Genomic DNA, 10500 nt, shown 5'->3' with positions numbered 1-10500 from the left:
GCTCACGCTCTGGGGGTGCACCCAGCACACGGGGGGTTCTGGGCTCAAGCACACACTGAAGCCGGGTCATGGGGAGCTTCTCCTCCCCCAACACCCCAAGTCCTTCTCCTCCTCAGGCTGCTCTAATCACTTCTCCACCCAACCTGTAGCTGTGCTTTTGCAGCGCTCAAAATAGCAGCCTGAAGCTGTTGCCCATTCCCTGGCATGGTGCTATTCAGCTGTCCCAGGCCTCCTGCCTGTTCAGAGCCCTGGAGCTGGTCTGGAGCATCCCATAGTCAGGCTGGGCTGTGTGTCACAGCTAGCCAGGCCATCGTGGCCATCCCATGCCACCCAGGGCTTGCATCTTGAGGAGGCACAAGGAGATGAGCCCAATGCTGCATCTCCTGTCAGCCTGTGAGAGGCCACAGCCAGGTCCAGATTGTGGTTGTGCTTTGTCAGTGTCTGTGTTTCAGCTGGACTAACAGCACTTCTCATTCTGTTCCCCTCTTTCCTCCTCTAGAAGAGCATTCTCATTTCTTGTCCTCACGAAAATGTGTCCACCAAGTTCCTGGCCCCGTACACAACTTTTGGTAGAATTCACCAGAAGAGTGTAAGTATCTTTGCCAAGTGAGAGGGAAATGGCTGGAAGTGACCTTCCACTTTCCCAGGGTGTCTCTGAACGTTGTGGGCCCCTTCTGAGGTGTGCTCTGACTTTGTGTGTGTGAACCAGGTAATGGAACATACCAGAGCATAGAAACTTGATCATGGTTAAGTTTAATCCCTAAAAATAATCTCTATAATTCTTTAGACTATTTTTTCTTTCAAGTGACGTAATTTCTGCTCACTTCAGGCCCATGACAGACCCCCCTGTAAAGGAATATGTGAATTAGTGTGTCAAAACCCCAGATAATAAGAGGTCCCAGGTGCTGAGCTCTTCATCTCTGACTGGTTCAGCTCAATCCCTGTTTGCAGCAGCTCTTTGCTCCAATGTAATAAAGTTTTCCATCTTTCCTGTATGAATTTGTGTTTGTGGGACTGGGAATTGCATGTTGGATAAACTCAACTTGAGCTGGTGGGGATTCAGAGACCAGAAAGGTTCAGCTTCTATTTAAATAGATTGCATGAACTTCTCCTTTAAAAGCAGCCCTGCTCCTTTGGCTGAATAAATCTTCTTTCTTACCATGCCCCCATCGATCTGGGGGTGCCACAAGCACAGCCACGTGCTGAGCAGTGAGCCAGAAGGGCTGACTCTGGCCTGAAACTTCATTTCTTCACTGAAGAGAAGCTCATAACTTGCCTTTGTAGTTTGTGCTTTTGCTGAACACTTAATACTACGGGGAAATGATCCAAGAAACTGGGGAGTGTGTATCCTGCAGGTACAGCAGCTGCTCTGCAGGGAGTCCCTGAAGCTACTGGAGATGTTACAGGACACTTATCTCATGATTTATTGAGTAAATGGTTGTGATAAACCCAGCCTAAAATGCTGAAAAGCTGCAAAGTCAGTCTGAATTAGCTCAAAAGCAGTATAAATCAAGGTGCCTTTGACATAAAGGCAACTCTGCAGCTGTTTTAAGAGGAAGCAGAGCTCTGCTGAGAGATGGAGCTTGGCACGAAAAGGTGAATCACTTCCCTGAGCTTTGTGCTGCTCGAGAGTCCCCAGCTGCCCTTTTGTGGGAGAAATGGAATCAGCATTCGGAGCACAGCAAAATGGAAATGCAGGTGGAAGTGTTCAGTCTGCTGTCAAAGGGGTGATGGGTTCCAGCTGCACAGCAGAGATCTCCTCTGGAAAGCAGCTGAAGCAAGAGCTATTAATATGGAGATGAGTTTAAAGCTGGTGTGGATTGTGCTCCAGTTCTTTTTACCTGCTGCCTCTTCTGAGCACTCCTGTTTTGCCTGATTCCACGTTACGTATCCCTGCTGAAAATCTGGGCACGTGACAAACATCAGAGGGGGTTTTAGTTCCTGCTTCAACGACCTGCACTGGGTTTTTGGCTTTTTCAGCTTGAGAGCAAATTACCACAGATTGGTTTGTTCTGTAAACTGTCACTCGTGTTACCAATGTGTAAGTAAATGTACTTAATGGCTGTTGTAATGGATTAACCATTACCCTGTGCTCTTATTTAAATCATAGAACCCCAGACTGCTTTGGGATGAAGGGACCTGAAAGCTCCTCCAGCTCCAACCCCTGCCCCGGGCAGGGACACCTTCCACTAGAGCAGGTTGCTCCAAGCCCCTGTGTCCAACCTGGCCTTGAGCACTGCCAGGGATGGGGCAGCCACAGCTTCTCTGGGCACCCTGTGCCAGCGCCTCAGCACCCTCCCAGGGAAGAGCTTCTGCCTCAGAGCTCATCTCAGTCTCCCCTCTGCCAGGTTCAAGCCATTCCCCTTGGCCTGTCCCTCCATCCCTTGTCCCAAGCCCCTCTCCAGGTCTCCTGGAGCCCCTTTAGGCCCTGGAGCTGCTCTAAGGTGTCCCCTTGAGGAGCCTTCTCTTCTCCAGCTGCCCCAGCCCAGCTCTCTCAGCCTGGCTCCAGAGCAGAGCTGCTCCAGCCCTCGCAGCCGCTCCGGGGGCTCCTCTGGCCTCGCTCCAGCAGCTCCACGTTCAGGCTACAGCTCTTTAGCTAGGACTGTGGAAGCTCTTTTGGGTGTTTTACATGAGCCCAACAGCATGTTTTGGGGAGATAACAGCACTGAGTGATGTACTTAGCAGGACTCCTCCAGTACAGAGTTAGGTTCTGAAGAAGAAATACTTATATTCAGGGTGATACAAAGCTAACCTTTGGTGTTTTTTATTCTGCTGCAGATTACCTGTCTCGATATCTCCAGTGGTGGAGGGCTTGGTGTGTCCACCAGCACAGATGGGACCATGAAAATCTGGCAGGCTGCAAATGGAGAAATAAGAGTAAGAACATCTAGCTTTGCTCTGGGTTGTCTGTGACATTACTGAAGTCATTTGGCCCTGTCCTTGGTCAGGCTGTCCACATGCTGAGGTCTAGGGCAGGCAAGAATTGTGGAATGGTTTGGGTTGGAAGGGACCTTAAAGCTCCTCCAGCCCCAACCCCTGCCCCGGGCAGGGACACCTTCCACTAGAGCAGGTTGCTCCAAGCCCCTGAGTCCAACCTGGCCTTGAACACTGAGATCTCACTGAAATCTACAGTCTGGCTTTTGAACGAAAACCTAATTCAAGTTTGACATCTCTGAGGTTTTATGTGAAATCTCTGGGCAAGCATGACTTCTCCCAAGGGAAATAACACTTAGCAATCCAGAGAGGAGTCTCAGGGTGAAAATGAGAATGGGTCCTTAGGGATGACAGCTAAAAGTGGCAGCTCCTAACCTGCGTGCTACAAGCACTGAATGTCTTCTGCAGTAGAGAAGAGGTGAGGAGAAGGCTCCTGCCCATGAAGAATTAACCACTTCTTGGCTTGCTGCCTTCCCAGTTAGTGTTTCTTGTGGAGCTTGACCTGTCAGCTGCTTGTTTGGTAGAGGATAAAGACATTTAACCTGTAGTTAGAAATAAATGTGGTATCCTTTACAATGTAATCAGCTACTCATATGGTAGAGGGGTGCCCAAAGTGTACTCACTGCCTCTTGGACTGCAGACGAGTCCATTCTAGGTACACAAACCCAGAGGAGTTGAGATTAATCCTCTGTCCACATGGGAACACCAAGTTTTCCAGTCTCATAGCTGAAAAACTGCTTGGCATAAGGATGTTAACAATGGAACTAGCACATAGTTCTTTGTTTTTCCAGAGACTATTGGAAGGCCATGTGTATGATGTGAATTGTTGCAGGTTTTTCCCATCTGGCCTCGTGGTTCTGAGCGGGGGAATGGATGCCCAGCTAAAGGTCTGGTCAGCAGAAGATGCCAGCTGCGTGGTGACATTTAAAGGTCACAAAGGAGGTATTCAGCCTTTCAAATGCTTCATCTGCCACGTGTATAATTGCTTTGGACCTGAGGGCTGATGTTCAGCCACCAGCCTGCTGCACTTTGTGCTCTGCATTTGTATTGGATGGCCACAGCAGCTTTTCCAAGCTCCCAGAACATAAATAGGAAGATCAGTAGCTGTATTAGACAGATGGAACTCTTCATCTCACCATTTTGGTGCATTTTCTTCATGAATTAAGATTGAAAGAGGGAAGATGCAGTCCATTAGCCTGTGGTGAGTGCCAGAGGTGGAGGCAGAGGGCAATCTGCTTGTCTAGAGCTCGAACCTGCATTCAGTAGCCTTGCTGCCTGTACTGGGAATGCCTCTGCTTGAGCAGAACGCCCTGTTCAGCTTTAGCTGCTCCAGAGCCTCTTCCTTTTGGTTTTGTTGTTTGTTTTTCATTCTCCTTGCCCAGAAAAGCAAACAGTAGCTTATTATGGACTTGCAGAACTCAGGCGGTTACCTGCCTCGAGGACACATGCTGTTTGAAGAGAGTAAGGCAGAACAAGAGGTGCTGCAAGGACACTTAAGTGATTATTACTTCAGAAGGGCTGGAATAAGCTTGTTCACCCCTGTACTGAGGGCAGATGTTCAGCTCTGCCCCTGCTGATGGTCTTGCTGCTGAAAATGAGAGTAAATTCTTCACCCTCCTTGTGTCCTCCTGTTGAGGATGCACTGACCACCTTCCCTAGTGAGTTTAGTGCTGTTCCTTGCCTCCAGGATCTGCACTACAGACTCCTCCATTTGACACTGGCTTAGTCCTAGACAAGAACTTGCAAGAGATGGAAAATAGGCTACCCTAAGAGCTGTGATCAGACAAGTTTCTGGACAGAGCCTCTGTTAGTCTCTGGAAAGCAGATTTGGGTTTCCAGGACCCTTTATTCAGAAGCAATGTGGATTTCTACATACTGCTTAAGCATGCTCCTCTTTTACTCTTTGTTTACACCAGGCCTGGAGCACAGTGGCCAGTGATGCTGTCTTGTCATGGCAGGTGGTTGCTTCCAAGTGAGTTGTGGATGTGGCATCAGATGCCTCAAACCCTGCCCCAATTACCTGTCCCTGAGCAACTAACTGCTCTGTACAGTTCTCCCTGTCTCCCAAGGTGTTTGGTGTTACTAGAAAGGTCCATGTGGCTGCCCAAAACTTGATTAACTCAAAAACTCATCTTTTACTGAACCTGCTGCTGTTCTCATGTGATTTCTTGGTGTGGATTCAAAATACTTTGCTGTAGATGTCCATCAAACCAAGGGTGGCAGGCAGTGTAACACAGCTTTGGGCACAACACCACCGCCTGGCTCCTGACAACTCTGATGTTGCCTTTATTCCCTGCTTAGAACTCCAGCCCAAGCTGCTGCTGTCTTTGTGCTTGGCTTGTCCTGTCATTTGAGCTTGTCATGTTTAATGACTTTTTTAGTGTCAATTAAATCTTCAAACCATCTGACTGTTCCCTTCCAGAATACATGGAGTTGTTGTTCAGAGCTAGACTTGACAGCCCACAGTGAAAAAAAGCAGTTAAGGAACATCAGCACCTGCAAAAACTGCTCTTCTGATGTTTCTGTAGCCACCTGAGGGGATGCTACTTGCTCCTCACAACTTTTGGGATTACCCAGAGCTGGACTTGGAAACATTTTAAGTGCTGGACCAGGCTGTTTTCTTCTCAAGGTTAATTCTGGAGGTAGAAACTGCAGGAGCTGCAGGATCAGCTCACTCTGAGGCTGATGATTTTATTGGTAATATCTTGCCTTTGTGCCAGATGATGGCTCCAGCTCCTCATGGTTTTCTGGGAACTGCTGCCTTCCACATACACCTCTTTCTAGACCCTGTGGGTCCCTACCCCACGCTGCACCCCACACGGTTTGGCTCTGATGACTGGTGGCACTCTGGGGACAGTGGCTTGGGAAATGAGGTGCTTTGTGTGACTCCGTGCTCTCTGAACACGTGGCTTTGCCTTGCTGCAGGTATTTTGGACACAGCCATTGTGGATCGGGGAAGGAACGTCCTGTCCTGCTCCAGGGACGGCACCGCCCGGCTCTGGGACTGCGGGAGATCTGCCTGCCTGGGGGTCATCGCTGACTGCGCCTCTCCCATCAATGGCATTGCTGTGGGCACTGCAGAGAGCTCCCTCAGCCTGGGCACGCCCGAAACTGCCCCGAGTGAGAGTCTGCCCCTTCACACTCATCTTTGAGAGCAGCCTGAGGAGAAGGACTTGGGGTGTTGGGGGAGGAGAAGCTCCCCATGACCCAGCTTTGGTGTGCGCTTGAGCCCAGAACCCCCGTGTGCTGGGTGCACCCCCAGAGCATGAGCAGCAGCTCAGGGAGGGGATCCTGCCCCTCTGCTGTGCTCTGGGGAGACCTTAGAGCAGCTCCAGTGCCTAAAGGGGCTCCAGGAAACCTGGAGAGGGGCTTTGGACAAGGGATGGAGGGACAGGCCAAGGGGAATGGCTTGAACCTGCCAGAGGGGAGATTGAGATGAGCTCTGAGGCAGAAGCTCTTCCCTGGGAGGGTGCTGAGGCGCTGGCACAGGGTGCCCAGAGAAGCTGTGGCTGCCCCATCCCTGGCAGTGTTCAAGGCCAGGTTGGACACAGGGGCTTGGAGCAACCTGCTCTAGTGGAAGGTGTCCCTGCCCGGGGCAGGGGTTGGGGCTGGAGGAGCTTTAAGGTCCCTCCAACCCAAACTATTTCAGGATTCCCCTGTCCCAGACTTCTTAGGTTTGTCATCACTAATCCTGACTGCGTGGTGTGCTGCTGCATGCCCTGTACCACTTAGGAAAGGGAACTGCGGTTGCCAGATTGGAACATTCCAGTCCTAAGGAATAATTGAGCCTTATCAAGCAGTTTGAGTGATTAAGACTGGGATGTCCTTGCTAGTGTTCCAGGCTGCGGAGGAATGTTGCTTTAGATTCGGCAGGGGGGATCCAAACTGGCAGGTTTTGGTACCATTGCAGAGCCACTGCTGGAATTAACCATTGTCCTTCCATCAGGTGAACGGGAAGTTGGGACAGAAGGGAAAATCCTGCTGCTGGCTCGAGAGGACAAGAAGCTTCAAGGAGTGGGTCTGCAGAGCAGGCAGCTGGTAAGGAGTGAGGCTCTCACAAGTACCTGCCTGGGAGCGTGCCCTGAGGTGCTGCTACAAAACCACCTCTGGGGCCTATCCCTTTGTTCCTGTGGCTGTGCAGAGCTCCTTGGTCTGTAACTGCTGCTCCTGTGGCTGTGCAGAGCAGTAGGATGGGGAGTTAAGCAACGTTAAACCCAGGTAGTTTATCTGTCTCATTACCTAGAGGAAGAAGCTGGTTAGTGTAATCCCAGCTTCATTCCCCATGTGGCACAGAAAGGGACAGATCCAGGCTGGAGGCTGGGAATAGCTGATCATCCCTTTGAGTTTACACTGCAGTGTTCTCCCTTGTGTGTATTCCCTGGAGGAGAAACTAAAACCTGGTGCAATAAAGGGAGATTTTCTCTCCTTCCTACTGGCCAGATTTTTATGTGGGGGGTTGAGGAGTGAGAATTACTCCTCGTTTAACCCGGGTGTGTGGAAGACACCATTTAAACAGTGGCCAGTAGATGTCATTGTGAAGCAGGAGCTTGAAGCTCTCTCATGCAGCCAGGGTGTAAAGTTGCTGTTCATTCTGCAGGTGGGACCTCAGGTGGTCACCAGAGCTTGTCCCTCCTCTTAGCAAAGGGAAATGACCTCAGGTACTGAGATCTTACCAGGACGATCCTGGGCAAGGGTTGGAACTGGATGGTCTGAAGGGTCTTTCCAACCCAAACTATTCCATGATTCTATGTAGCAGATCAAACAGCTCGTGGTGGTTGTGGAGGGTAAAATTTGGGTGGAACAGATGAACTCCTTGTGGTCAGTGAGATGGCAAAGTGTCTGAAGATGACTTTGAGCTCAGCATCAGTTTCCTCTCGCTGTGTGCCACATCCCTGCTCCAGAGGAGACTCAGGAGCATCCACTGATTGCAGTGTCTCCCCTGACTTACCAGAACTGATCCTGGAGCAATTCACCTCATCTTGGAGCAGCACTAAGAGGTTATTAACTTGCCTCTGGGTTTGCCACTTTGTGCCAAGACTCATGGAAGCAACTGTACTGACTTGTAAATGGCTTATTGCTTCCTTCTGGTGTCCTGTGTCCTGGTCTGTGTGTCTGACATTTGTTCTGTGTTCTCAGGTGTTCCTCTTTGTTGGATCTGATGCATTCAACTGCTGCACATTCCTCTCAAGTACCTATATCCTGGCAGGGACTCAGGATGGGAACATTTATCAGCTGGATGTGAGAAACACAAGGTGAGTGAGCAAAGGGCTGAGGCTGGAAGTATTTAACACACCATGAGTTTGTTGGCTGGGAAAGAGAGCCAGATTGAGGGTGCTGCAGACAATACCCCTTCTAAAGGGTAGATGTGGCCCAAGCCGTGGCATCATGAGCTTATGAGCCTCTTCACAGCCATTTCTGTCTCTTGGGGAGCACTGGGGGGATACTTCTGCTCAGGTTGGTGGTCTCATGGGATGCTCTCTGGCAAGTGCCTCCTAAAAGACTATAGACTTGAGCTGGAGCAGCTCTGCTCTGGAGCCAGGCTGAGAGAGCTGGGCTGGGGCAGCTGGAGAAGAGAAGGCTCCTCAAGGGGACACCTTAAGAGCAGCTCCAGTGCCTAAAGGGGCTCCAGGAAACCTGGAGAGGGGCTTTGGACAAGGGATGTAGGGACAGGCCAAGGGGAATGGCTTGAACCTGCCAGAGGGGAGACTGAGGTGAGCTGTGAGGCAGAAGCTCTTCCCTGGGAGGGTGCTGAGGCGCTGGCACAGGGTGCCCAGAGAAGCTGTGGCTGCCCCATCCCTGGCAGTGTTCAAGGCCAGGTTGGACACAGGGGCTTGGAGCAACCTGCTCTAGTGGAAGGTGTCCCTGCCCGGGGCAGGGGTTGGAGCTGGAGGAGCTTTAAGGTCCCTTCCAACCCAAACCACTCTGGTGTTCGATGAGCTCACTTTCTTTCAGCGTTAACACATTGCAACGGGCTCTTGCTAAAAGCTGTGGTGCTCATCCCTTGTTTCTGCTCCATTTTCCAGTGCTCCCATCCAGGTCATCCATCGATCAGGAGCACCAGTGCTCTCGCTGCTCCCGTACCGAGATGGATTTATTGCCAGCCAAGGTAACTCCAGTGCTCTGTGGTGCCGCTAGAAATTGTCGCATGCGATGGAGGAGCTTTGTGCTCTTGAGTATTGCCCTCTGGCATACGAGTGGTTGTAGGAGAGGGTTGGACAGTGCCCATGGTGAAAAGGTGATGTTATAGGAGCTGTATTACATGGCTGCTTCTTGCCTTGTGGTTTCCACCCCCCACTATCCCCTCTGCTCCTGCAAAATGGGGCTTCCAAGGTGCATCTCAGCTCTTGGAGCCTCACAGCATGTTTCCCTCTTCCCGGGGCCTTCCTACCCTGTGATCAGGTGTTTGATGGACCTGTCTGTAACTAAGAGCATGGCTTAGTGCACTAATTGGCCAATGGTCCTCACTTCTTGGTATGTTCTGCTCCTGTAGGTGATGGAACCTGCTTTATCATCCAGCAAGACCTTGATTATGTCCTTGATCTCACAGAAGCTGACTGCGACCCCGTGTACAAGGTAAGGAATATGGTGTGTTGCCCCAGTTGTAGGGACAGGTGATGCCAGGTAGCATGAGCTGCCTTTATCTGAGAACTTGGCAGCCCTCACAACACGTTCCTTCACACAGTTCACTTTTAAGCTTAGTGGTTTCTTCCTTCCTGAATAATCTCTATATTCTGCATAAAGAGCTCCTCTGCGGTGACACACCAATGTTATCTCCATCGTGCAGGAGCCAGACTGAAGCAGTGGAGGAGCCTGATTATTGGAGTAGCTCTTGTAGGATGGTGTTTTTATAAAGCATATGAATTAATTACGCTCAAAAGATCATAAGGGTGAAAGGAGCAGCCAGCTCCATGGTGCTGCCTCTCCTCTCTTGTCCCCTGGTGGCTTGAGAGCAGAAACTAGGTCTTGTCATTGCGTTTCCCACGGCACCAGCGCTGCTCAGGGATCCCTGAGCTCTCGGCCTGGTGCTGCTGGTGGAAATCAGCTCTTGTTTTCACCCATTCCAGTTCCACGCTCCCGTTCTCCCTCTCCTACCCAGCACCCCCCTGAAGATTAACACTGAGCCTCACGTGGAGGCTGAGATTTGACCTGCACGACTGATTGGCACGAGTTAAACATGAGAAAAGCATGGGAAAATGTCGTTTTCCCTTTGGATCTAACAGAAGAACACCGTGTGAGCGCTCACCTCCTCCCTGATCTCCTGGTGCAACCTCGGGCTGGCCTTTAAATGCTGTTCCAGGAATCACTCGCCTCTCTCTAGGAAAATGATTCCGGAGAGTTTCAGCTGGTACTTGGGAAATACTGTGCTTGAATAATACTTTTCCCCCCTCTTTTCCAGGTGGCTTCTTGGGAGAAGCAGATTTACACGTGCTGCAGAGACGGGATAGTGAGGAGATACCAACTCTCCGACCTTTAAGTGCTTGGATCCACCAAATAGCAGAGGGAAGTGCCAGGAAGGCTCTTCCAAGCTGATTTTCCTGCGCCGGGATGTAGGAGCTTCCGAGGCCA

At 50.7% G+C, this 10500-nt stretch overlaps 1 protein-coding gene across 1 annotated transcript in view; it reads left to right on the top strand.

Annotated features, from left to right (window-relative positions):
• Positions 1 to 10408, top strand: part of PAAF1 (proteasomal ATPase-associated factor 1) — a gene marked incomplete at its 5' end in the record, with an annotated part of 11070 nt that extends 662 nt beyond the window's left edge. The window contains 9 exons of the mRNA XM_010023455.1: positions 500 to 589; positions 2779 to 2877; positions 3726 to 3876; positions 5860 to 6054; positions 6881 to 6972; positions 8071 to 8186; positions 8958 to 9040; positions 9425 to 9507; positions 10331 to 10408. Coding sequence (XP_010021757.1) covers positions 500 to 589; positions 2779 to 2877; positions 3726 to 3876; positions 5860 to 6054; positions 6881 to 6972; positions 8071 to 8186; positions 8958 to 9040; positions 9425 to 9507; positions 10331 to 10408 — 987 coding nt within the window. The remainder of the gene's footprint in view (positions 1 to 499; positions 590 to 2778; positions 2878 to 3725; positions 3877 to 5859; positions 6055 to 6880; positions 6973 to 8070; positions 8187 to 8957; positions 9041 to 9424; positions 9508 to 10330) is intronic.
• Positions 10409 to 10500: the final 92 nt, after the last annotated feature.

Source organism: Nestor notabilis, unplaced genomic scaffold, assembly GCF_000696875.1.
Source record: "Nestor notabilis isolate BGI_N333 unplaced genomic scaffold, ASM69687v1 scaffold2241, whole genome shotgun sequence".
NCBI lineage: Eukaryota > Metazoa > Chordata > Aves > Psittaciformes > Psittacidae > Nestor > Nestor notabilis.
This window is presented reverse-complemented; position numbering and strand designations above follow the sequence as displayed.